Raw genomic sequence first — 26808 nt, 5'->3', positions numbered from 1 at the left:
ATGCGTAGAGACACATTTTTGCGTTATCATGTTTTGTCATTTTGTCGCTGAATTCCGCTCAAAAACGCAAAAGTAACACTTTACACTTCACACTGCACTACAACTATTTCTTTCACATTCACAGTTGGATGAAATAATTTCAGTAAATTAAGATGTTGCACCACCAGGTGTATTTAACGCTTTCTGTGTTTGCATGAGCTGTGTGAAAAAGGCAGAGATGGATCTGTGCTCTGGATCTTTTTCATGTCATCACACCATCCTAACATGACGCCTGCTTGTGAGCTTCACCTTTTTCTTGGGTGCCGCTGCCGCCCGTAAACCCTGCAGCAGCAGCCCGTGGACATTACCCAGAAGGCCACGTATGAAAACGTGCAGCCTGGACTCAAGCCGTCCGACAGTATTCACCATAGCAAGCTGCTTTAAAAGCCTTCCCCCGGGTTACGATCGTGAACTTCTCTCCTGCTCTCGTTTACTAAAAACGTTCTGGCTTCTTAGTTTGAAAAACACTTTTGCAAGTTTGAAAGGAGCGGTTGACTGGACACGTGTCCCCCAGGTTACAGATGTTTGATTGAATTATGAATAAGTTCGAATATGAGCTCACCGTTGCTCATCCGGTGCTGCTTTGACTATTCAAAGCACACACAGACATTTGAATGGGGAAGCGTTTTTTTTGTGGGTGTGTGAGAGAAAAGTGAGGAATAAAAAAAGTTGGATTTGAATAGTTTGCTTGTTTAAATGAGTGAACAGGTGAAAAAAGTTTTTGGCTCAAAGGTTATTTTTGGCTCAGCTGAATAAATTGTGAAGAGAGGCGCTGAAGATCATCTGTGGTGTGCGGTGGTCATATTGTTCCATACGTGTGATTGGGATTGACTCTCATAACCATCGCTAATGAGCACAGCCACGATGACGCAAAACTGTATTCTCTTTATTCTCTTTAATCATTCAACCTGCTTTTCAGATCAGATTCAACCTTCTTGGCTGAGGCTCATTTGGGCAGTCGGGGGTTGTCAAACAGCGCAGTGTAAGCACGTGAGGCTGAGCAGGAAGTAAGCGACATAATGACTAAATAAGAAACCCACAATTCCCTTTCAAAATGACCGGTGGGAGGAAAGAGGCCATAAGGCACGTGTGCGTGTGTGTGCCGACAGTTTGTCTCCAGCCTCGGGTTCACTAGATTAGCATGTGTGGTCCAGACAAGAAGGGACTCACTGCAATGACTTTGTGTGTGTGTGTGTGTGTGTGTGTGTGCGTGTGTTTGTGTGTTCAGTAACTGGGTCCATTGAAATGGGGCAAAGCAGCTGGTGACCTGTTTCATTACTAATTAACCAACAGAGTCTCCACTAAGAGCTCTGGACAAACACGACATTCACCCAAAAATGTACATCCCGAAAGCACCGGCATCACATGTAATTGTCCAATATATCGATCTAGTTTCAAAGGAGAAAATTTATATAAAGTCTGTTTTTAATCCCTAGATTTTAAATCAGAAACAAACCTGAAAAGTGGCGAGAAGACACAAGTAGACCATCCCAAGTTTGAAGGGCTAACGGGCCAAAGAGGTTGCTCATTTGAATCATGTTACTACTGTTATATTGACTCTTATTTCCCTCTGTCTCACACATAAGTCTGTCTGTCCCTCATCTTTCTCGACACGCTCACAAAGACAAAGGACAAACAACACAAACTCACTCATGGAAATATTGCGGTCAGTCCAGGTTCAACTATTGGATTATGGGTTTAGAGAATGGGACAGAACGTTTGCACATGGAATACACACTTATACAAGTTGAGAGAGTGATGCTTTTTATGTTTTTTTTATTCTTAGGATTTAGCACTCAGCCTTTTTTTTCCAAATGTTGCACCTTATGAATCCATCATGCATGTTTCTAATCAGCACATGACACTTATATAGTCAATATAATCTTTACCAACCAATGACAGGGCTGACATACAGACAACCATTCACTCTCACGCCCCTACGGTGCAATTTAGAGCCACCAGTTAATCCAACCCCCCCGCCCCGAGCGTGGGAAACCAGATTACTCACGTCGCCCACGTAGTCACGTGGAGAACATGCAAACTGCACGCAGAAAGGCCCTTGGGTGGCGTTGAACCCAGGACCTCCTGTGAGGCAACGCCGCTAACCACCACACCACGTGACTGTGTGCCTGTAAATGAGAAACAGGAAACGGCAGCATTATGTAGAGTGAGGACGCCGAGGGTGAAAGACGTAGAAGGAAGGTAAACGTGACGGATGAGAGGGAAGCGCCAGAGGTGTTTAGAAACACTGGCCTGTGCAAGGATCGTGCACAGAAATACCCACCCCTCCCTCCCTCCTTCCCTCCTTCCCTCCTGCACGGTGTCGGCGGATGACAGCATGCGGGCGCGGGATGTGAGGGGATGAATGGATGGGCAGGGGAGAGCGGAGGGATGACATCAGCGCAAAAGTCTGTTCCAAGCCAATCCCCTTGCAGCCCCCCCCCCCCCCCCCCCCCCCCCCCTACTCCTCCGGACTGTCTCCGCCCTCCTACACCTCTCCCTTGTTGCTACGGCAGCAGCACCATCCCGCCAAGGCAAAGTGTTGTTTAGGGTTGGTAGTAATGTGGCGTGGTGGGTGTGTGTACGTGTGTGTGTGAGTGTTTATGTGGGACACTAGAGGCTGCAATCTGGCACAAGTAATCACCTCTTTTTTTTCTGACTCAATCATCCATCCCACACCTTCCTTCCTTCCTTCCTCCACCCCTTTTCCTTCATGTCATCTTCACTTCACCCCTGTCTCGCCTGTCGCCGTCCCGTATTCCATCTTCCATCTCACCTCTCAGTTAACGTTCAAGGTCCTTTCGCCCGTGATTTATTTTTGCTGCAGTGCTTCGGTCATCTGCTCGCACTTCACGCTCGCGGGCAGCAAACATGATATTACACATTCAAATGCACGCAGACTATATAGCCTACTACATTTCTCTGCATAGAGTCACTTTGTTTTTTCACCATCTCGGCCCAGAACACCTGAGAGAATATTGATTGACAAGTGAGGCAGTGCTCTCCTCCATTTTTTTAACAACACCACATGGAGGGGATTTCTTCGCAGATCAGAGCCCTGCAGGGATGACGTATTTTTGTAGGCCGGACCCGGACACGAGCCCCAAAAAAACAAAAAACAAAAAGCAAAAGGGGTTTTTCCATTGAATTCTTGATGTAGAAAATAAGATCTGTGATAAGCACGAGTTTCTTCTCCAACGAGGCAACCCTTTCAAATGAATACTACTGCTATGATTTTAGTTTATGTGACCACGGGACTGCAAACAAACTGCACCACGATCACGTGAGGGCGGGGACAAAATAAGAGGCTCTAGAAAGGGAGGTAAATCGCCGCTTTGATATTTCGTGGTCGCTATTTTTTATTAATTAAGCGGGATTAACAGACGTATTTTAAATCAATCAAACAAAACCCACCACCTATTGTGTCTATTTGTAGATTATTCTTTTTTTGCTCTTTTTCATAGAATGTGAAAAATGTGTATTGTTATAAGCATGTAATATTCCCCCGTTCGAGGTTTGCCTTCTGTCTTGTTTCTCTTCCTTTTTTGCCATGTCAGACTGACAGGAAAACATTACTACCAAAAACGTCGGCAGTTTTGGGATGCTGATTTGATTAGTTTTTGGATACCGATCAGCTACATCTTGTTGGAACACTTTATGAGTTGAGCATAAAGGTCTGTGGACAAAATGAACACAGCAATATCCTGTATGTACATACACTCAAAATGTCCACACCATAAACCCATTCATTATAAATCTGATAATGGTACAGGTTTATTTTTTAGTATGCTGTTTATTTGTCTGTCTCATACAGCTTTGGAGTGTAGAGTTCCTATTTTACATTTTTACATTTACTCAGTCAGTCTGTTTGTGTCCGCCTTTTCCTCGTCTCATCTGCTGCTCTCTTTCCTCCGGTAACCATGGCAATGGGATCAACATGCAAATACCTGAGCACGCACACTAAGGCTGTTTGATGGGAGATGCAAATTGCGTCTCCGCTCGTTGGATTACGCACCCACACACACACACACACACACACACACACACAGAGGCTTAGACTTAGACCAATACACACACGCACAGAAATGTTCGTTTGCGCACAACGCACACCCACCTGAACATTATACCAGACATTATCAATATAACAGGTGTGCCAGTTAACTTCATGGGAAAAACAAGATGAAATATAGTTCACTCAGCGCTTGATTTAGATCAAAATGCTAACCTCGATGCTGCTTTAGTTGATGTTTAGCCATGTGGGTTATAATGTAATCCTATAACGTTCCTACCATGTTAGCGAACAGCAACCCCCTTCACATCCAGTGGAAACACAGCGGCTTTCATTAGCAGTTGAATATCTCGGCTAATGATTAATGTGAGTCTTTTTTCACTAATGTTACGCTTTGTTTTTGTCTAAATATCTGGCGCTTTTAGAAAGGTTCAGGCGGCATGCAGTGGGTTTACGCTTATTCATTTTATTCAATTATAATAATTTTATTATTATGATATTATGAAACAAATTTTAGGAGAATAAAAAACAAAGGGGCTAAAAAGCTCTACGGTGTTGCAGGATTGTGTTTTAGCTCTCGGGGATATCATGTTTTTACAAGCCCGCTCACATATCTCATTCATTTGTTTTATTAACATATTTGAATGCTTGTTTAGTTGCGTTATTTGTCATTTTTTCACTTTAACACGTTAATGAGCTGGTTAACCCCAGTGTACGCCCAGTGGAATCTCACCCCCGTCCCCCCATCGCCCCTCGTTTCATTGATGTCGATTTTGTTTTATGAATGAACGGCGGAGGAGGCGAAAGGGGGACGGGGGATCTGGACGCTTCGCTATTGGCTGCTTACCGGTTGACGTCACCTCCGCCGTGACGCGGTGTATCCATTCACAAAAAAAGAAGCAGAAGAAGAAGAAGAAGAGAAACAATCCTGAGGAGAACCACTCGGATAGAGAGAAGCGAGAAGGAAAGAGGTGACCGGACTGAGAGCAGTGCGATTCTCGATGCGCGTTTAGACAAAGCGCAACAACAACAACAACAACAACAACAACAAAAAAGGCAAACCAGCGCCGCGAGACGACGTTTGGAGCGCGCGCGCGCGGTGGGGGCCCACAGACACACGCAGAGAGGCGACAGTGAAGCCAACACACGCAGCCTTAAAACACCAAGTGCAATGGAGGACCTGGGCGAGATGGACTGCCCGGTGGTGAAGCGCTTCCTGAAGGACGACGGCGCCAAGTGCCTGCTGCTGGACTGCCGCTCCTTCCTCGCCTTCAACGCGGGGCACATCCGCGGCGCGGTGAACGCGCGCTGCAACACCATCGTGCGCCGCAGGGCCAAGGGCTCCGTGCTCAGCCTGGACCAGATCCTGGCCGGGGACGAGGAGGTGCGCGGCCGCCTGCGGGCCGGGATGTACTCCGCCGTGGTGCTGTACGACGAGAGGACGCCGGACTCGGACACGGTGAAGGAGGACAGCACGCTGACCCTGGTGCTCAACGCCGTGTGCGGGGACTCCTCCGGCACGCAGATATACCTGCTCAAAGGTGAGCTTTTTTTGGGGTGATGGGGGGTGGAGGGGGGGTATTTTATTGTTGGGGGTCCAGCTGCAGCGTGGTAGGAGGGTGTAGTGCGCGCAGATGTGGTGTCTGTTCTCTGATCCGACCGTATAACACCCGCACTGGTGGTAACGAGGCGTCTTCAAAATATATTATAATAATATAATTACAACTCCATACCCCATGTTTAAATTCAGCTTTTTAATGGGGGCAATAACAGCTCATAGAAAACAAGTAATCTTATTTTAAACACTCTTTGTATTTTTATTCATTTTTAAATTATTGTATGCGGATATATCAAAATAAAAATGGCTACTTAAATATATTTTTGAAATGGAAATAATTATTGTACTTATTTGGAAGATGATTATGTTTCTCTAAATTAGGATTTATTTAATCTTTAAATTGGAGCCAATACTAATAATGGTTTCAAATTTTATGAATAGTCTCATATCAACTGGTAACATTGTTTAACCAAAATAATCAATATTCTTTTATGGCCTGCATAAATATATTAGAAGTTGCTTTTATAGCTGTCAATTGAAATGTTCCCCAACTGTCCTTGTTATTTTTATGCATGCACACATCCACACACAGACCCGTGGCCGTGAGCCGAGTGCATGAGGTAATGCCGATGCGTAGAGGCCACATCTACTTACAGGACACTCATGATCCTTCATAAACAGTCCGTTCGAGTAGATCACCGACGGGAAGCCGTACGATCTTAATTGTAAGCTCGATTAACCCACCAGACTATATTTAGACTGCAGGGAATTTGGAAAAGGCAAAGCTGCTGCGAGCTGTGGCGCATTCTGTTTTTGTGTGCATCGCAATGACGTAGACGCCTAAAACCACGGGAGTGTGTGTCTGTCTGTGTGTGTGTGTGTGTGTGTGTGTGTGTGTGTGTGTGTTTTTATAAAGATGACATTTCCCAGTTAATCTGATGGGATTCTTTAGGTGCCGAGGGAAGCGATTGCCCTGCAGATGTGGAAAGAAAAATAAATAAATAAAGGCAAAGGGAGGATGACATTTTTTTCAATTTAGCACTAGATATAGGAGAGAGTAGGTGGGGGGGGGGTTGGTTTAATAGACTTCGTCAGTGCAGAATGTGCCAGGTGGTTTATTGCCCTGTTTTGTACTGTACACCGCTGTAGTGTTTTCTGCTTTAAAATAATGGGAAGTAAAAAAAAATCTTTGGACCTGAAACGCGACGTCTCTTTTCCAGGTGGATACGACAGGTTTTTCTCAGAATACCCAGAGTTTTGTATGAAGACCAAATCCTTACCGAGCCTCAGCAGCCAGTCCAGCGTGGACTCCTCCTGCTCGTCTTGCGGGACGCCACACCACGACCAGGTGAGGCGGCACGCAGGGGACGGACAAGCTCCGAACCTCGCACACCTTTTCAGCTGGAACGCTTTGAATAACAACGTTAACACACTCCGGGGTGCACCGCATGCAGGTGGTGTGGGAACTGTACACGATTGGAGGGTGGGCTGCTTGTTAAGATTTCTTTCCATAAATGGAGATAAAATGATCTTGGATTCCTTCCTTGGATCACAACGTAATTGGAAGTTCTTGTCGCTCAACACGCTACAGCCGAGGTCATAGGTCACCATTGATTAATCTCTGCGTCACTTCCTGTGACCTGGAGGGGGGGGGTCGCTGATCTGCTGCTTGAGCGCGCCGATTTTTTGCAGCATTCACGGCCACACGTGGTCGGGTTTAATTCCGCCAGAGGGCACGAGGAGCGAGACGCGGACAATCGGGCCTCTGTGCGTTCCCTAAGAAGAGCGCTTCATAGTGTCAGGCCACGCTACCCAGCCGATACTGTAGCTTCCTGTTGTGCATCCGACTCAGCACCCCGCCCTCCTCGCATTACCTCTCTTAGCAGTATTGATCGTTTCCTGACGCCGTGTCAGTACCGAGGTCGTCAGCGGCAGTGACATAAACAGACCGGAGGCCTCGTCGATACGCCGCACTACCGGTATGGAGCGCCAGCTGGCTGACCTCGCAGAGCCGTCGAGAGGGAAAACAAGACTTTCACGTCCATATAGGCTTCGTGAAATGTGTCAACGCGTTCACGGGCAACATTTCCTCTTTGTGATAAGACTGAGCAAACACCCGTGGGGCCCGACCCAATACTTCCTATTTTCAACACCCACCTATTTTTTTTTATGTTCCCTTTCAAAGAAAACCTGCACACCATGAAATCTCAAACATTTTTTGGTGTTTTTCCACTGATGAAAGTGTGATCGGAGAGAATATGCGCGAGGTGTCCTCGACGTGAGCTCATGGCGAACGTAAACCCCCCCCAGAGAAAGGTCCGTTGTACTCACTGACAAGTAGGAAACGGTGTCTTGAGCTTGCAAACATTCATCATCATTTCATCATATGTTCGCTTTCTGTGGCTGCTCGCGACTAACGAACTAAATAGCCCGTATCAAATGACCCTGCATTAATTACACAGATAATAAAGCAACCCCTGTCAGATGAAAGTCGCGCCCGATGTGATTAGAAAAATAGTCAAGCGCGGCCGCACTCGTACTGAAGTCCTCTGCCATCTGGCCTCCGCTGCTCAGCGAGACAGTGCATTCTTTGTTTTGTGATGTAAGCGGTTTTAAGTTCAGAAACTCCAGGTCGGGTCAGGAGATGTGGCTTCACGTAACGACTCCATGAACTACGCCTTTAGAACAGAACAATCTGCCGGCTCACTTATGATTCATAAACCAAAATACGAGATCAACATTCATCCTCCCATCTGTCTTTTTTCGTCCAGGGCGGCCCAGTAGAGATTCTCCCGTTCCTCTACCTTGGCAGCGCCCTCCACGCCTCAAAGAAGGAGGTCTTGGACGACATGGGAATCTCCGCCTTGCTGAACGTGTCCGCCGACTGTCCCAACCACTTCGAGGGGGCGTACCAGTACAAGTGCATTCCTGTAGAGGACAACCACAAAGAAGACATCAGCTGCTGGTTCCTGGAGGCCATTGAGTTCATAGGTCAGTGAAGGAGTGTGTGATGTGTGTGTTGCTTGTGTCTTAGCAGAACAAATGCTTTCCCATGGTGGATGACCACTAACGAAGACAAGCTCAGGTTTAACTTCATTATAAAAAAACGTTGTTACGTTGGTTCAGTATGTCTGCGAGAAGACGTGTTTTGTATAATTAAAACCAAATAATCTGCTGGATTTAAATGATTCCACTGCAGAACAAACAATGTAACACAAGCAAACAGGAGACCAGAAAGACAAGAACGATTTCCAATCAATCGTTTCTTCGGCGCACAATTTCTCATTTCTGTTTGTGCATTTTAATATAGGAAAGTGTGTCATTTGCATTTGCTTTGCATAGCCATGATTTGTGTAGACATTGTGCGTGTGGTTTCCGTGCTGCGAGTGTGTGTTGGTAAGCGTGTGTGTACGTGTGTGTGTGTAGGTGCTGGTATGCGTCATAGTTAGCTGCTGTGGGACCAGAGTCTGACTCATCCGCTGTTACCGAGTGAACAGACGCTGTGGTGGAGTCACCTGAAATGTTTTTGTGCGTGAAAGACAAAAACATTTAGAGATTCGGAATCTGTTTGGTATAAATCTGTGTGTTTGCAGAGATGCCAATAATGTTTTGCTTGTGTGCCAGAAAGGTCACGTAGTGAACTGGATTCAAAACACTAATTTTATTTTCAAATGGACGCCTTGTCGGCTGTGATGGAAAATAAGATAAAATCAATTACCATGCAAATACATTTAAACAAGCCCCTCCGCTCTCACCTTTTATATTCTGTGCTTCTAATTTTCGCTCAGGCCGCCAAACAAGCTCCAGAACACGATTATCCCGCTTATCATTCAAACTGAGGCCAAAGGAGTTACTGTAAATACTTGAAGCAATGACTAAAATCTGCTTATTCACAGTGTCGAGTTAATAGCATGTGGCTAACCGTACTGAAAGGGGTAGAAGCATAAATAGGACGGGGGAGGAAGTGTGAAAGAGGCCGATGACTCAAATTAGTTGTGCACTTGCATGTTTCAGTTCAATGGGGTTTGCTGCTCTCTCGTTTTAACTGTAGTTCGGCTGCACAGAGAAGACGTGAAGGTAAAGAGGGGAGGAAATGAAAACAGTCAGACGCAGAGCTGTACATCCGCTGAGGTTTTAAAACTTGGTGGATGTTAAAAAAAAATGCATTTGGAGGAGTTTAAAAAAAAAAAGAGAAAGATCCTTAAATAAACTGCACCAATCACTCTTGGAGCCTTTTGCTTGAAGGTGAAATAAACAAGAAATCGTCCTCATTGTCCATGACGGAAATTGAGCTTGCAGAAAAACACGATGAAAGAAAAAAAAGAAAAATACAACACCAAACAAAAACCATTTTAATAAGCTTCAGCCGAGCTGTCTGCGACATTACCAGTCTGCAGTAATGCTAACAAGCTCTGATTACAGCAAAATGCTGATTTCAACATGCCAATTTATTGAGTAGATGTGAGATATTTTATTGAAGAAGTATGAACTTTGCAGACCTAATTATCTGGTGAGCTTGGATATCTCTACCAAATCCATTACCATTTATCTAGTCCTTTTTTATATCAGTGTGGAGGCTTAGTCTATTTCCTGGACCCGCCCCGTCTAACCTCTAACTCCGCCCCCTCTCTCTTGTCAGATTCCGTACGGGACTCCAGCGGGCGGGTGCTGGTCCACTGTCAAGCAGGCATCTCCCGCTCGGCCACCATCTGCCTGGCCTACCTGATGAAGAGGAAGCGGGTGCGTCTGGACGAGGCCTTCGAGTTCGTGCGCCGCCGCCGCAGCATCATCTCCCCCAACTTCAGCTTCATGGGCCAGCTGCTGCAGTTCGAGTCCCAGCTCCTCGCCACCACCTCCTGCGCCGCCGAGGCGGCCGCCACAGCCAGCCCGCTGCTCGGGCCCAAGTCCTCGACGGCCGCCGCCGTGACGGCGGCCACGCCCACCTCGCCGTTCATTTTCAACTTCCCGGTCTCCGTGGTGAGCTCCGCCTACCTGCACCACAGCCCGATCACGACGTCCCCCGGCTGCTGAGGGACGGCCGGCCGCAGCGTTTCCACCAAATTAACTAACTATGAACAGACCGGGCCGCCATTGGCTGCAGGAGCCGTCAATCGTACTTCCCGCCGCAGTGTGTACACGCTTCCGGGGGGGCGGGGATCAGAAGCGTCGCGGTGCCTGATTAGAAACTCAAGAAACCGGTTTCTAGTGTGCAGAAAACGAGCCCAAGCTTCTTCCGTTTTAACACAAGAATCCTCCAGACTGACCAAAAATGAGCTTTCAAGGACCCGTCCGGGCCGAGTGTTTGTCTCTGAATAACACAAACAGCAACATGCACGGCAGCAAACACTTTCTCTCTGCCTCGCTCACACACACACACACACACACACATTCGTGACTACTGAGTGAATAAGCTCAGTATGAAGACAGGGCCTGTTGCTATGGAGACAACCGGTCTTTAGGAGAGGAGATGGACACAGGAAGGAAGGAGGAATTTTAAGCACCGGCTCTTTTCCCCCTTCGGGTGTCCCTCCTGCTGCCGGACGAAAGGGATGGATGGAAAAAAGAAGGGGAGGAGACGGTGATAGAAAGCAGGAGCCTCTTCCGTGACAGGTGCTCTGACCGGAGCTTCCTGTCTTTCATACGTCCTCTTCCTCTCTCTGTCCCCCCCCCACACACACACACACCTTCCTGTCCTCTCATCTCCTTTTCATCCCTTTATACTCCTCCTCCTCCTCTCGTCTCTGCCTCTCATCTTCACCCCTCCTGCTCCCTCTCCTCTGCTCCTCATCTCCTCACTGAAGAGTAAATGACTACAGGCCCCTGATACACGCTGTAGGAAACCCCTCACGCTAGCTACACATTTTGATAACATTTAGTTTTTGCTGAAAGGTTGATGATGATTTTCGGGGGGCACACAGGCTCTGGAAGGAGGCCACTGAGGTCAACGCCCTGGTGGCTTTGAATGTTTGCATTCATTATAATTATTTTATCTTCGCTTTTCACCATTTTCTAAAAACTGCTTAATTTTTTAAAGACAGTGGTTTCGAGTTCTTTTCCGCATGTTGTTTTTTATTCACTCAGCAACTGAAAACCATGAGGAATATTTATTTTGTCAATGGTTTAAAATGCGCTTCGCTATCTTTTGGACGTGTCTGTGCCTTGTTCATAAAGGTATCCCATGGATTTAGAGCACAGACTCCTATTCCCTAATGTCGACAGGGCCGGCGGCTCTCTCTTCATCTCGTCCACTGCAAGATGGACACCAACACGCAAGAACAACTAATATAATGTCTCTGGAAAAAAATCAATATTAAGCAATACAGTGACTGTGATCTTTGAAATATCAATAGTTCACGCAGGCAAAACTCAAAATAGTAAGTAAAATTAGACAAAATTAGACAAAAAAATGCATTTATGAAGTATGCCTTCATATGCAATGTAGGAAAATTGAGAAATGTTATAGGCAATATTTATTTTCGATATATTGTGGCTGGATTTTGAAGACAGGAAATTGAAACATCTGTTTTACACTCTGCTTTTAAAACATCAGGGACCCTCTGTGCTGTTCCTTTTGGGGGAAATCCAGGTTAAGATGTGTTAAGAAAACACAATCACTTCATTCATTTCATCAATCTTTTATTCCAAACTGTAAAAACAAGCGACTCTGGGACTAAACAATTTGGCTTTCAGACCACAATCCAATAACAGGTATTCATCCTCATAATCCAGTCGATTCTTTGGTTTTGAAGTCTGTCCACAGCTCTTTTTGTGGCACTTTGAGGTCTTGCAATACTGCACTTAAAATCCACTCACGGACAACAACGATAGCGCTCGTAATGCACAAATGTCATGTCATTTTTTTAATGTCACAATCTGAGACAGTGTTTGTATTGCTCGTGCTTTTGACCAGGCGGAGCTTCACACTCTGTGCTAGACATCCAAAGGCACAAATTTCAACCACGGTTGCTTTTATACCCGAGTCTCGCTCGACAGAAACACACACACACACACGCAGGAAAAATAACAAACCTTTTTTCTGTTTTTGAAGATTGTCGGCACCTATCTTTGTAGCACTTTGAAGTGATGCAATACTGTATTTATAATTTATGATTGATTTGCACATCATGGTGATGGTAGATTGACTAGACTTTGCATAAGGACATTTTGTCCATCTAAAGAGAGAGAAGAGAGGCAATCAGTGAAAAACGCAATACTTTGTACCCATCTCTGTGGTAATTGTCTGTCTGTCTGCCTCTCTTGGTCCATCTGTCTAGACTGTCTCTCCGTATGGTCAACGCTGTTTACCCATAATGGCAATATCAGTCCTTGACTCGGAAATTTATATAAAAAAAGACCACTTTCCCTCAATTTTATTGTGGAATGAATCTGTGCGTTTATTTATTACTGGAGATCCATTGTTGAATAAAAAAATGTTCTTAATTAATACATTGTACGTGCTTTCTTTGTAAGATGTGTTGTGGTACCGAGTAGATATTCAGTATGAGTACACAGAGAGAGTGAATAATATATTTATCTTAGAACCTATATTGTGGGTTACGTGGGAATAAAAAAAAAAACGTAAAGTAGAGTTGATCCTTTACATGAATCGACAGATCGATTTCAAAATGTCTAAATCTATGGACACTGTAACATGTGTCCTTTATAAAACCAGGAACCTCTTTTGTGTGCCATGTTTTTCACGCCCCTTTACATACTGAGATGTTGGTGCGCAGCGCCGCCTAGTGGTCAGAACATGTACACGTCCTCAGCTCTTCAGATAAAATTCATTCAACAAATGCCGTTTACCTCAAGAACCGATCAGAGCCCAAATTGTCCAACTAACCCCAAAAACATCTTTGTCGTCTTGATCGCGACGTTTTACTCAGAACAACGGAAAACTAAATCTAGAGCACCGGATTTATGTCTGAGGCAGATGCAAAGAAACTGTGGAACTTTCACTTTGCACGTTGCAGGTAGACTACAAAGTTCAAAGTGTCGGGAAAAGGAGACCAGTGGTGAGATGACGGATGGCAGCGAAGGTGGGATGAAGGTAAATAGAGAAGGATCATCTACCGCTGTGTAGATGTCATTAAACCTCCCGCCGCAAGGGGGCGCAGCGCCGCTGTCAATGAGGCGAGAGGTCAGTGTGATCAGGTGGTGGCCCGACGCAGGTGTTTCTGGCGCCTGCGATAATGAACGAAGATGAACGTTATGATTCATTGTGTTGATGATGTGACCGAGAAAGAGCCTCTGCTCTGATTCTGGTAACGCCGAGATGGTGAGTAATCAATTGCCTTTTATCTTGGTTGAAATCGGGTTGAAATGCGGTCTGGACGAATGCGACCTCGTTTCAACCGGCTAAAAAGTGGGCAAAACGTTAATTTGTTAATAATGTGTCATATTGTAACGTAAGGTTGAAAGAGACTATATTATCATGACGATTTTAATAAAATGGTCGGCGCAATGCTCCACCTAAAACGTCAGAAATATGGACAAGATGCTTTTAAGACGTAGCAATGCGGTCAGTTTTACGCTCCGCTCACATCTGTAACGCGCATGCGCAAGTTCTTGGCCGCTTGCAGCGCTTCCACCGGATGCGGCACGAGGCGAAGTTTGTGCGTCAGCAGAGCGACATGAACCGGCTGATAGAACCACGGCTACCGGCTCCAATACTCTGTAAGTACGTGGGTGTTTGAATGAAGCACACCTGGAACCATAACCAGTTGTTTTGCTTGTGCTGTCCTCTCCATACGGGCTCTTTCTAGTAAACTAACTTTGGTTAGCGGTAAGGCAGCTAGTTTGCTAGTTAGCATGCTAGCTTGGAGCATGCTAACGGTCATGATGGTAACCTGGACCAAAAGTAAACATCCCAGAATATTGTCCGTGTGTTTGGTGTTGCTAATGAGTTAGGTTGTTGTACCCATGTAATATTATTGCCTTTTTATAGCAATGAAGGATAAATACAGATTTCAATTCAACCAGTTGTGGTCTGTAAACAAGCGGGTCCAAACATTGTAAGTTAACGTTACTGCGCCCTTAAAGCAGCACATGTAAAGTATGATACTGTCCAATAGCGCCGGACATGTTACTCCAGAAATGCAATACGTTGGTGATTAATTATCTTGTTTGTCAAATAAGTACATTTACTTAACAATATTAAGTCTTAAAGATAGAGGGAGCTAATTTGAACACAACTGATGATGACCAGCGGGATCTTTTTTCAACACAATGAGGGTTCTAATACGCCTGCTGCTGTTGTTATTATTATTATTATTATTATTATTATTAGTCACTTTACAATTTCTGTCATCATAAACTAATATTACCAACTTTTCCCCTGAAGTCTTTATGCTTTCCCTCCTCACAGGTTTCTGTGGATGCTGGAGGCCTGATGGAGGTTACGCCTGATGGAGGTTGTCCCTGCAGTGGTCCTGCCGTACACCTGGCTTACTACTAAATATTTGAATCATTTCTGTCGTAGGAATTGAACGTACTCTAAATCTTTAAGTTGTTCATTCTGTACACACTTTTTTTCTCTGCAGTTCTCCTTTTGGTTTCTCTCATTTGAAGGTTTCTGTTTTTTCCATTTGAGTTTTTCCTGTTCCATGTTTCGGGACCAGAAGTTGCATGTTTGCGGACTGTAAAGCTCTCTAATGCTCATTTGTAATTTTGGGCTGTACAAAAATAAAATGATTTGATTTGAATTAACACGTTGACCGGAGGAATCAGCCATATCTGTAATTGAGGGGTGTTCTGTGCATTCTGACTCCCTTTACACAAAGAATCAAGTGACCATAAGGGCGATGGAGCTGATCTCACGTATTCTATCCCAATTCGTGACTCAGAACCAGATCTTGTTACAGGATCGGAAAATGAAGTTCCAAAAATTCAGCAAAATGGGCTACAGACAGATTTCTAAATAAACTTGTCCATGTTTATACTTTTTTTTTTAATTCATAGTTTATTTTCCCTGAAGTGTTTTACTTTTTTTATTTAAGAAATGGCATATGTATAGTGTTATATTTTTATTTAATAAATACTATAATGTTGAGGGCTGTTAACATGTCAACTGTGACTATAACTTGTAAGTTCCCAGCAAGCAATTTATCAGGGATAGACCAGTTTTCAGCGTGATTTTTAATATGTCAGAAACTTCTTAAATCTCTAAAATAACGATATAGCACAAAGTACGGGATGAAACATTAACGTATTGACGTCTATGAACCGAAGTTGAGAAAACTTTCACTTTTCACTGTCGTCCGTAGATTTCTTTTCAACCAAAAAATGCCTCCTGGTTTTGTCGTTTTTTTCCCCATTTGTCCAAACATGCCGTTCAAATATGAATGCAGGCAATAATAACCTCTACTGTTTAGTGGACGGAGTGAGACGGGAGGGGGAGAAGAGTAAAATTATAAACCTGTGGGTCTCAAACTAATATATGTTCTGAAGTTGCTCTACTGGACGTGTTTGGGCCTTTTAGTGTATGTTTAAAAAAAAAAGTCCAGATTTTTCATTGTTTTCATTTCTTCGTGTTACAAATTAAACCTAAAAAGAAAGTTATTCAACAGTAAATATTGCTACAAAAAATAAATCCTCATAAATTATAAGAATTGATATTTTTTTTCCCGAAAAGTTGAAGGGCGCTCACACACACTTCATAACTCAATACATCATCAAATAAACTATTCCAACTGTAAGCCAATAGTCCCTTTCTTAATTCTAATTACAACTTTGGTAATGAAGTCACTTCTTTCCCCGGAGCGTCCTTGACTTAGACGAGATAATCCTTTATCTTATGGCCATTCAACAAGAAGCATCAATTAATGAAAAAACGAGCTAGCCCTTTTAATTAATGAAAGGGATTAAAATGATTTCACTTAAGATACACCGATATGAAACAGTATTATTGATTTTGCGTGTGACTAAATAGCTTTTGGAATGTGATCCGTGTGCATTGTAAAGGGTGACCAGCAGGAAGAACCTTCTCCTTAAGGGATGGAGCGCATGTTAAATATGTACCTGTTAGAGATTCTTTTTGTAGTTCAAAAGAGCACCTTGTTCATCAGCAGTCAGGTTCTCTGAGCACCGATATGCTTTGAATTCTCCTTCACGTCTGTCCTTGACCTCTCTTGACCCCGGATCAAAGCCGGCTCGTCTTTCCCTCAGAGACCGTCCCTGTCGACGTGTCCTCGGCCAAGAAGCTTGACCCCAAATGACTCCAGCGGTCTCTACCTGCGGCTTATGAATGGGTGTCAATGGGTAGAGTAATAATCAGTCATAGTGTAGCATGTAGAAAAAGGTCATTGTGTAGCATGTTGGAAGGAGGTCATTTTAAAGTCATAATGCAGCGTGTCAAAAATTCATACGTTCATTCATATATTGTAATGTGCACTTTTCTCACATAATATTAAACATTGGTAAAACTGGATCTCATTTTCGAAAGGTTTTAGCATGTCAAAAAGTTAGTGAACAATATGCCAAAATAACTTTGTATAGCACGTTGAAAAAAGTCAATGTAAAGAATCTCATATCGTTAGTCGTCATATAGCGTTCCATAAGTAGCACGTCAAAAGAATTTATTTAGAGTAATCTTATAGTACGACCAAAAAGCTCATGTGTTAAACCCTAAGTTTGACCAAAAAGTAATACTAATATGTAATAAATAAATCATGAATTGTGATGGCAAATGTAACATCGTAGTTATTCTTCTGCAGGTGTAATAATGAAAAAAAAGGATTAGACAAAAAAACACTAACTTCTTTTTATTTTTTTCTGTTCCACATGTTAACTGGTCAGCAGCAATGTACAACAGGAAAACAGACATCATTCATCAGGAAGTGTGTTAAAGTGAAGGCAGCTCCAAAGGACTTACAACAAGATGGCCGACTGGCTGACTTGAACACAATTCAATTAGTTTTCACTTTTAAAAAGAAGAAAAAGGAATAAAATAAACTCAAAACAATCCATAAATGGTCCATCTAGAGTATTCTTATTTACAACAAAGCCCACAGCGCCTTCGTCAGCCCGTAGTTCTGTCTGTATGTGCCAAGAGGAACCGTTCAGTCTGCACTGACTCGCTCCTGGGACGTCCCAGCAGGTGCTTTATTAAAATAACAACAGGAAACAATTGTGACTGAACTGATAAACCTTGTTTTAAATTGATCATTTAAAAGTTTAAAGAATCAAGCAAATCTGTGGAATGCAATAAACGTTTACAAAAGCGCAATAAATTGAGGGTCATTGGGTTTGTATTATTTCAGTCTTATATGTTCAGGCCCTGTAACTGTGCTGCAAAACTTTAAAAACTGTTCACGAGGACAATTTCATTTCAAGCCTATTGGTCTCTCAATTCTACTTAACCCACCAGTTATTTTTTTACTTTCATTTAATTATTTTTCTTTGTAATTTGCTGATGTGGAAAACTCAGTGGTTGAAAATAGTCAAAGAGCTACCAGTCGACTTCCTCTGAGGACCCGCGCGCGCCATCTTTACCTTGAAGTGCACATCAGCTGAAATCCGAGCCGGATTCTGTGGTACGAACAGAGCAGCTTAGAATGAAATGTCCTGTCCCTCAGTTTCATAGTACAATCTTTCCATTCTCTAAAACGGTCAAGACCTCAGCACTGCTTAACTTGACCTGGACATGAAATAAGCTGACGTCATGAGTGGTCCCATGTAGTGTACAGTCTCATTGATTTACAATAAGCATAAATAAACAGAAAACATGTTCATTCATAGTGCAAACAGTTCAAACGTACAGAACGCCGCGTGAGGAGTTTGCTTCTTCTCGTGTTAGTGTGTCGCTATAAATGGTTAATACAAATAGAAATATGGTAGCATATTTAGGTACAACATATACATTGACTTCTGGTTATACAAATATCTTTTTGAAGCCTGTAACCAGCTGCAGGGACTCGCCGGGTCACCTTTCCCGTTTGCTTACGTTTTGTGGGGCGTGAACTCAACAGTGTGACGATGACGTAAGAATAAAGACACGTACAAGGAAATAAAACTAAATGGAATGGGCCCCAGGAACATACAAATAGCACTGAGCATCAGTACCTAGGTAAGCGGCTTCAATACTACGAGCCAGCAGTTCCCCCGTTGCACCACCGGGGGCATCAACAGTGACCGGTAGAGGAAAAGGGCCCAGAAGGCATTAGGTTTTTTGTTTTGTTTGTAAACAACAGAAAACGGGGAAATGTAAAACCCACGTGACATTTCGAAAATGGTCCGGATGTAAGTTTATCACGGCTGCCACACACGGAGCAGAATGTTATGAAATGCGTGTGGTTTGTAAATGCTTCACTCCAAGTGGACTCTGAGAAGTGCACCTTTTTGTCCCCCAAACTACTTCTTGTAACGGTCACTTCTCACCCCAAAGGAGATGATGTAACAGACAGCCAGGGTGAGCTGAGGCCGCGGGCCGGGACGGCGCCCTTTGGCTCCCCGGAGGGACGCAACCCGTCCAAGTAGACGAAGCAAAGAGGACCTCAGATTCCAACACGCGCAGAGAGAGAGAGACTTCATTCTCCATTCAAGTACCATTCACTATAATACAATAAAATATTTAGAATTTAGCACCTTTAAGGCTCAGAAAGCAGTATGCTTAGTAAATCTTTTTCCGTTTTGCCGGCGCTTGTAACAACTCAGCCCCACAGCAGTGGATTGTTGACTTGTGCGTATTTGTCTGCTGTAATCTCGTTTACTTCCGTCGGCTCACTCCGGTTTCATAACTCCTTCTTTGCCTACAGCCGTGGAGATGTGGGAGAGACAGAGCGCTGTCTTGTTTACACGAGCCTCGTTGGTGACAACGTGACAATAAAATGCGCCAGATTTCGTTACGCACAAGTGCGAAAGAGGACAAGAGCAAGACAACACATTAAAAACTAGGGATAGATTACACGAGGTTCAACATCGGGGACGTTTCTTTTGCTTTGTATCGTGTTCTGTTGTGTCTGCGATCGAGGCCGAGAGGCCTGAACATTCAAAAATCCACATCCAGGTTGATCAAACCATTTACATTTTCTCCAGTGAAATTGGACCCAAACTAATGAAGGAATCAGATTTTTTTTGTTGCGTGTAGCGCACCCCGAAATCCGCCCTCCGCTGCTTCTTCGCCTGATAAGACACATTTCGGAGGGTCGTCTGACCGCTGCCCGGTCGACTCCTCGCCCACCTCAAGTTCATCTCCGGAGACTTTAATTTAGGGTCCTGAGGTTTGAGACGCCCTCTAGTTCATTCCCAGTCTCCTCTCAGAGACCCTTTGCTGGTCCATCGCAGTCTGCCTGCTCCCCGCCCCCCTTCAGATCCAACCGCGATTGCATTTTAGGACTTCTGCTCGGGGGGGGCAGAAGGCGTAGCCACAGTCTCCGGCTTCACAATCTGGTACGTGATCAAGTATTCCGGGTAAGCCTGTAGGCAAAGAGCACATCTTTATGAGATGATGTATTTCAACTGAGGATGTGCTGCTTCTTCCATCGTATGTTTGGATTTGAGTGTTTTTTTAAAGCTATCCTGTGACCACATTGCTGTGTGCTTGTGTACCGACCTGCTCCCCTCTGTAGATGACGTACTCTGCATAGGCCAGTCCGTTCACGCTGGGTCGCCCTATGACGGAGTGGTGTCCCGGCGGCGCGTGGGCCATTTTCATCGCGCTGAACTGAAGGAACGACTTTCCCAGCGTCACCCTGCAGAACAGCATCTGCCTGCAAAGTAAGCAAACACAGAATGACGCCGTGAGCGGGAAGATCACGTGGAATAAATGTATTCTTAATGTGTTAATATCATTAAGCTTCCTACAGTGAATCCTATTGTCTTTTGTAATTGGTACGAAAGGAATCATGTCCGTATCAAAAGTCAGGCTTTGGATAACCACAGCCAAGCAAAGAAAGCAACTTGTATTTGTGTCACTCAATGCAATGCATTGTGGGACACGAGACGCCTCACCTGTGGCACACGTAGCAGGAGCGGTCTTTGTGGGTGGGGCAGCCCGTGCCTCCGCCGATCCCGTACACGTACTGGTTGCTTTTGGAGGAGTTCTCGGCGAAATAGATCCCAGCACCGAACATGCCGCCGATGTACGCGTGCCGCTCGTCGAAGCCTTTGTGGATGATGGCGTTGATGAAGGGAGAACCTGTCGGTAGAGAGCGAACAAAGATATGCAGTATACTCTGCCTGTAGACCTCCACTGTGCGGACTCCTTTACGGGCATCTGGAAGACCTCCCCAAGCAGTATGGGGGGCGGGGGGTGTTCCCACAGGAAGAGCGTGTCAGCCTCCTCACATTTTGGACTGAACCTCGGCCCCATAATAAAGTAGATCTGCATGTCGTAGGTGTGTGACTTAAGCTACAAAGGGCATGTGACCGAGTTGGACACGTTGTACATAGACATGCGTTTTCAACCTGGGAAAAGCTTGATTTTTGGTGCGTTTAAATCTTACAGCTCCAAAAACCGATAGGTGTCACAGACGGATTGTGTAGAAAGAAGGGAGCCGAAAGCGAGAAATCCACAGGACGTGTAAACGCATCGTGTCAATTTACCGTGAAAGAGCATTCGCTCGTTGTGATGGTTGTGGTTCTCGTCCGCTATTTCCTTTTGTCGGTGTGAGTATCGCTCCCGCAGCTTCTTATTCACCACCTTCTGGATCTGCAGAGTCACAGGAAGGAAGTGACTGACTGACACTCCTCCTTTTTCTAATGTCAAACAGGGGGAACTTGTGTGTGTGTTGCAGAGCGCCACCTTGATGATGTTGTACCGGCTGAAGACTCCCCCCGCGTTGCCTCCGTCGCGGTGCTCTCTGATGGTGCTCTGGAGCTGAGGACAAAATGACCAGACATCAAAAAACGTGTGTGAGTGGGATAACACATGCTAATGGAATTCAGATTTCATAACGGCAGGTGTTATTCGTTGGGCCGCCTAGATACCTTTTGTCATTTTTCCCCTCAGCCACCGGGGAGTGTTTTCGTGATCGTTTGTATCCTCTATTTACCGGCGTGTGTAGTACAGACGTGACTAACAGTCACACATCACGGCTCTGTCATTTTGCAGGATGCAGTTGGTGGAAATCAACAGCACCACACAGATGTGCGTCCATTATGCAGCAGCAGCAGCCGGCGATAAAAGCGAGGTGGACGGACTGAACATATAAACCTTCGTCTTTAGATCCAGTTTACTCGATCGGTTTTAGTTGGGATCAACTGTAGATTGAAGGTTACAGGGCCATGTGATCCGTGATGGAGCCGCAACTCATTCAATCACAGCAGATGTCTAAATTTCCCGTGGGAAATCCGGTGCGGCTGCAAAAGTGTGGCATCAGCAGCAAAACGGAGTCCAGAAGCTGGATTTACGCGACTAGACGAGCGTTTTCTGTGTCGCGCTTTTAGCGATGGCCCCCCCACGCGCAAAATGAGTTCTCCCCCCGACGACAGAAACTATTGACGACCTATGAAATACTGCCGAGGACAGGCGGACGACCTCGACCCAGTAGTGGCAACTGTCTAGGGGGAACGCATGGTCATTTAAAAAAAATGACGCGTTAAATGACCTGTTAGGAAGTGACGGTCATCATTCATTCAGACTGATATCGGCTGTCTGTTCAGAGAGAAATGGAGCAACGGCCACGATCACAGTGTGAGCTGTCTCCTCTGCCAGATGTCTAGAATCACTCATCATGAGCATTAAAAAAAACGTCAAGCCCTCCTCAGGAAATGTAGTAGTGGAAAAAAAAAGCAGCAACCACAATTGTGAAAATGTGTGTTTGCATACTTCCTCCTCCACAGACTGGAACTCCTTGTCATCCGTCGCCAGGTCGATGAGCACGGTGCCCTGGCTGGAGCAGTGGAACGTCAGGTACGGGTTTGCACCTGCAAACACACAATCGGTGAATCAAAGAGCAAACTAACCGGTAAAGAGTCACAATCTGAAAGTTGTGTGTGTGTGTTGTTCACTGACCTTGCTGGCCTCCCAGCAGCCTCTCGATGCCCTTGATGAGCTTGTGTCTGTGACCGTAAGCGTTGATGCCGATCTCCTTCAGCTCCTCGTGGCCCATGTCTGCCAGCACGTCCAGGGAAATCTGCCCAGAAACAACAAACCACTCGGTCACTTTCACCCTAATGCACAAAAACCTTTCCAGCCATTGTGTAGTTCTACACCTGACGACTATTTAACGGTATACAAGTACACAAACACAATGAGTCTGAAAAATATTCACGAGCAAAGGAGAGACTGAGGGCTAATGAACGAACGGCAGTTGTCAGGGTTTGATATGCAAATTGGTGAAGTTTGAGTAGAGATGAGATTCATGCTGCGGGCTGAGACAACTGTGCTTATTAAACCGCGACCTTTACCTACTTTGCTCTGTGTTGACTGTGGCTCGACATGATCGCAGCCTAAATAACCCGCTGGGTGTTTACGGAGTCAGTCATTATTTCTCATTAATACAAGAACCCCAGTTTCATTTCACAAAGTTCTGCAGACGATTTTTGAAGTCATTGCCCTTAAAACAAATAAAAGTGGAGCCTCAAGCTGCCAACATCTGACACCTGGAGCAGCCAGAGATACCGTATCGCCCTCTACTTATGCTGCAAAATGATCGTTGGTTCTGCATGCAAGGCCTGAAAGCAGCAATCTGTGCTTAAACTCTCCTACGACAGCAAACAAATCAACTACGGTGTTTTTACGTTGGAAAAAAGAATGATTTTAGGATAATTTTGTGTATTGACTGATGTAAAGTCCATTAAATTGTATTCAGCTTTGTTACGATTGGGTCCTCGTTTCACGTTATGCTGAAATAAAGAAATCACGTCACGCTACTGAGCTGACTCTCACCTCAATCTACATCTGAATATTAATGCCTCGTTTCCCTGAAGGGAAGCTAGTTTTGTTCCCACATTTCCATCAACGCCTTTTTCCTGCTGCCCCCTTTAAATTCAACGCTCTTTTCTGTCCCTCTGTCACCCAGTCTGTCTCCCTCCGTACGCATTCTTCATTTTTACCTTTTCTCCCTTGTTCACTCACTGCGTCCATCAGCATCTCTCTTCTGTCGACATCAGCTCTTTCTATCTTACTTAATGTTTACAGCCATTCTAGCTGCTCTGCAAGTCTGGTACTTCAGCGCAGTGGCGCTTGGAGCAAAATGCTAACGCTAACAGTCTCCCGAAGACAATACTGACAAGCTGATGTTAAGCAGCTCAGATATTTACCATAATCATCTTAATCTGGGCATGTGAGCTAATATTTGCTCACAGCCGTGGCAGAAGGGAATGTAGTTTTGCATGTTTAGCCAGAAAAACTGCAACAAATGTGATTGACAAATACACATTTTGTTGACCGACGACCATGATGAGACGAGTTGAATAAAACCAAGAAAGGAGAGAAACCGGATCTGGATCCGTTTGTTTAAATCAAAGCGGGGAGCAATTAGGGTTTAGGTGTCTTGCTCAGGGACACTGGGACGTGGGGCACCCGGGACTCTAACCACCAACCTTGCAGTTCCCAGCGCACCCTCTCTACCCCTGCGCCACGACGACCCATCACATCAAATTGTGTGTGTGTACCTGTTCTCGCTGGAAGATGTCCCGAAGGTGTTCCAGTCCAAGACTTTTCAAGAACTGGTTGATGGTCATGTCCTGCAGAGCTGCAGAGACACAGTGACGTCAGCGGGCGCGTTGCACATGCCGACGCCTCGCAGGCGCGTTGCACATGCCGACGCCTCGCAGGCGCGTTGCACATGCCGACGCCTCGCAGGCGCGTTGCACATGCCGACGCCTCGCAGGCGCGTTGCACATGCCGACGCCTCGCGCTTTTAGGTTGAAGAAGAACCCCCAACTTACCGTATGAACTTTCTCCTTCCTTCCTGTCGGACCCGGACGCTCCGTCCGCTGGTCCAGTGGCGCCTCCCACAGTGATGTCACCGAGAGGCGTGGTCAGGTTGTCGATGCTGCTGGCCGCAGACAGACAGGACGGAGACGGAGAGGGAGAGATAACCACGCCCCCCGTGGCGCCCGCACCCACCACGCTCGCACTCACGCTTACCTGAGAGCGGAAGAGAGGCGATTCGGTTTAAAAGGGTTTAACATGTCAAACGCGTTACAGGACGCACACACACTACAGTCGCTCCTCTGCAGCTTTCAATCTTAGGAATTCAACTTCAAACTGATTTTAGCCTTCACGATTCATCGCTTTCAGCCGGTATGAGCCCTAAAACTTGACAAAAAAAATGACATCTCTACTTCTTTCAATTTACACTTCCACTGACAATTAAAACCGCCTCCGCTCTCCCACTTCGACACCCCGCGCCTGGTTTTAGCTGAAAGCCGGCCTGTACTGCTTCCTGTGTGTGTGGACACTCACCACAGTGGCCTGGGGCTTCAGACAGCTCGGCAGGGCATCTGGCGGCATGGCGTCGATCAACAGCGCTCTGATGTCATCAGCCTGAAACCGATAAAGAGGCCGACATAATGACAGGATGTAGACAGGCGTTTGCTGGAAGTGGAATCTGCTCACTTCCAGGTGACCTTTCTTTGTTAGAATAACAGACGATGAGCAACACAAAAAGGTCTCGTCCTCTTAATGACTACGAGGCTCCTCATGTGACGGAACCCGGCGTACCGTCGCCAGGTCCAGCGGCGTCTGTCCCTCCTGGTTCTTCATGGTGGGATCGGCTCCGTGGGCCAGCAGCAGAGCGCACAGCTGAGTCCGCCCCTTCTGGGCCGCCTCGTGCAGGGGGGTGAACGCCCACTTGTCCGTGGCGTTGACGCACGTGTTGTACTTGATCAACAGGGCGGCGATGTCCACGTGCTGGACGGAGGAGGTGGCGAGAGACGCGGCGGGAACGGATCGGGAAAGGTGAAAGGGGAAGAAGGACGAGGGATGAAAAGGCAATCGGGGGGGGGGGGGGGGGGGATTAGAGAGAAATTGTGGTGGTGAGACGAGCAAAATAAAAAGCATTTCACAAGAGCAAATGTTTTATGCTTTATTCTCTGGGGCAGAAATGTGAATTATTACCTCCACCCTGATTCTTGTTTCGCCACAGGTATTTCCTATCCTTTCCTTCCTGTCATATTGGCGTCAGACACAACGCAGCTTGTTTCGGAGTGCCGGTGGATGCTGAAGTGTACGTGTGTGAATCTCATAAACATTGTTTGGGGTTTTCCTTAAAACACGTGTCTGGTGACTCTGTGGCAGAGAGCTCAGGCTGTAATTCACCAAAAGCTCCAAACACGCATGTTTTCTAAGAACCTCTGTGTGATGATCATCACTATAATTTGACTGGATATGAGTCACCCCCTAAAATGTACATGAACAGATATGAAAATAAAAGCAGCATCTCTGAACTTACATTTGAACTGAACTACTGCGTGTGTGTGTGTGTGTGTGTGTGTGTGTGTGTGTGTGTGTGTGTGTGTGTGTGCGCGTGCGCGCGTCTTACCCCGTACGAGGCGGCATTGTGTAGAGGTATCAGCCCTCCTTTGTCCTGTGCGTTCACGTCGGCGCCGTGTTCCAACAGATACTCGGCCACCTCCAAGTTGTTGTAGCCAGCTGGAGGGCGGCGCAGAAAGACGGGTGGAGAGGCGGATGAAACGGAGGGAGAAAAAGAAGAGAAACACAAAATGTCGTCAGGTAATGAGAGAGGAAGAATAGCCAGAGAGCCATGTCGGCCTGCAGAGTGACAGCGTGTAATCATCTTCTCCTTTCACATGGAGGCAGAGGGAGCGTGGGTGTGTGTCTAAGTGGTCAGATCTATGAAGAAGAAAGAGGTTGCAGAGCTTTAAAGTGTTTCCTCCTTTATCAACTAACATGGTCGCCAAAAGTAAACTAAAGAAATACCGCTATGAGGCCGCAGGGTTACGGAGTGGGGTGATCGTTATCTCTGCGGTGACGTTATCATGATCACTGATCCGGAATAAATGAAAGAGTACGTGCACCTTTTGAATAATAAATAAAAGTATCTCCGTCATGGGGAATTAGGAACCTCATCAAGTTTGTGCGAGTTCCAAGGTCGTCGTACTGCACGACTGCCTCTTGTGTCGCTGCGGATCAGCCGGCTGATTCAGACGGCTGCTGCCCGCCGCTCGACAACGCCACTACGGTTAAAGAGCCGCCGCCGCCGTCCTCCTCCTCCTCGCCACCCTGAGCCTCTCGGAACTTATTCAAAGTCGGCTTGCCGTCGCATCCACTACACGGGCGATTCTTCGTGCA

General features: G+C 45.7%; 2 protein-coding genes and 1 long non-coding RNA gene across 4 annotated transcripts in view; 2 read left to right on the top strand and 1 right to left on the bottom strand.

The window, feature by feature from the left end:
- The first annotated feature begins 2024 nt into the window (after window positions 1–2024).
- dusp4 (dual specificity phosphatase 4) lies at window positions 2025–13050 on the top strand. Its single transcript, XM_040197945.2, has 4 exons — window positions 2025–5589; window positions 6827–6954; window positions 8378–8597; window positions 10246–13050. The coding sequence occupies exons 1-4, from the start codon at window positions 5220–5222 to the stop codon at window positions 10635–10637; spliced, it is 1110 nt and encodes a 369-aa protein (XP_040053879.1). The 5' UTR covers window positions 2025–5219; the 3' UTR covers window positions 10638–13050.
- Window positions 13051–13749: 699 nt separating this feature from the next.
- LOC120831575 (uncharacterized) lies at window positions 13750–15319 on the top strand. The gene is made up of 2 exons (XR_005714078.2): window positions 13750–14282; window positions 14974–15319. It is a non-coding gene; the product is annotated as an uncharacterized LOC120831575 (long non-coding RNA).
- Window positions 15320–17352: 2033 nt separating this feature from the next.
- LOC120831570 (poly [ADP-ribose] polymerase tankyrase-2) overlaps window positions 17353–26808 on the bottom strand; it is a 48291-nt gene continuing 38835 nt past the window's right edge. For both annotated transcript variants that reach the window (XM_040197093.2, XM_040197094.2), the window contains 12 exons: window positions 26039–26148; window positions 25219–25407; window positions 24961–25041; window positions 24441–24642; window positions 24165–24244; window positions 22561–22681; window positions 22375–22472; window positions 21349–21423; window positions 21150–21255; window positions 20556–20742; window positions 20158–20314; window positions 17353–20021 (listed from right to left, as the gene is read on the bottom strand). In XM_040197093.2, coding sequence (XP_040053027.2) covers window positions 19935–20021; window positions 20158–20314; window positions 20556–20742; window positions 21150–21255; window positions 21349–21423; window positions 22375–22472; window positions 22561–22681; window positions 24165–24244; window positions 24441–24642; window positions 24961–25041; window positions 25219–25407; window positions 26039–26148 — 1493 coding nt within the window. In that variant the 3' untranslated portion in view covers window positions 17353–19934. The remainder of the gene's footprint in view (window positions 20022–20157; window positions 20315–20555; window positions 20743–21149; window positions 21256–21348; window positions 21424–22374; window positions 22473–22560; window positions 22682–24164; window positions 24245–24440; window positions 24643–24960; window positions 25042–25218; window positions 25408–26038; window positions 26149–26808) is intronic.

Source organism: Gasterosteus aculeatus, chromosome 14, assembly GCF_964276395.1.
Source record: "Gasterosteus aculeatus chromosome 14, fGasAcu3.hap1.1, whole genome shotgun sequence".
Classification (NCBI taxonomy): Eukaryota; Metazoa; Chordata; class Actinopteri; order Perciformes; family Gasterosteidae; genus Gasterosteus; species Gasterosteus aculeatus.
Note: the sequence above shows the minus strand (reverse complement) of the source record. Positions and strands in the feature narration are given on the sequence as shown.

Bases quoted from the DNA above. Each gene is read 5' to 3' on its own strand.
- dusp4 (XM_040197945.2), top strand. From the start codon at position 5,220: ATGGAGGACCTGGGCGAGATGGACTGCCCGGTGGTGAAGCGCTTCCTG. The intron at 5,590-6,826 runs GTGAGCTTTTTT...TCTCTTTTCCAG, and splicing joins GCAGATATACCTGCTCAAAG to GTGGATACGACAGGTTTTTC. The intron at 8,598-10,245 runs GTCAGTGAAGGA...CTCTCTTGTCAG, and splicing joins GGAGGCCATTGAGTTCATAG to ATTCCGTACGGGACTCCAGC.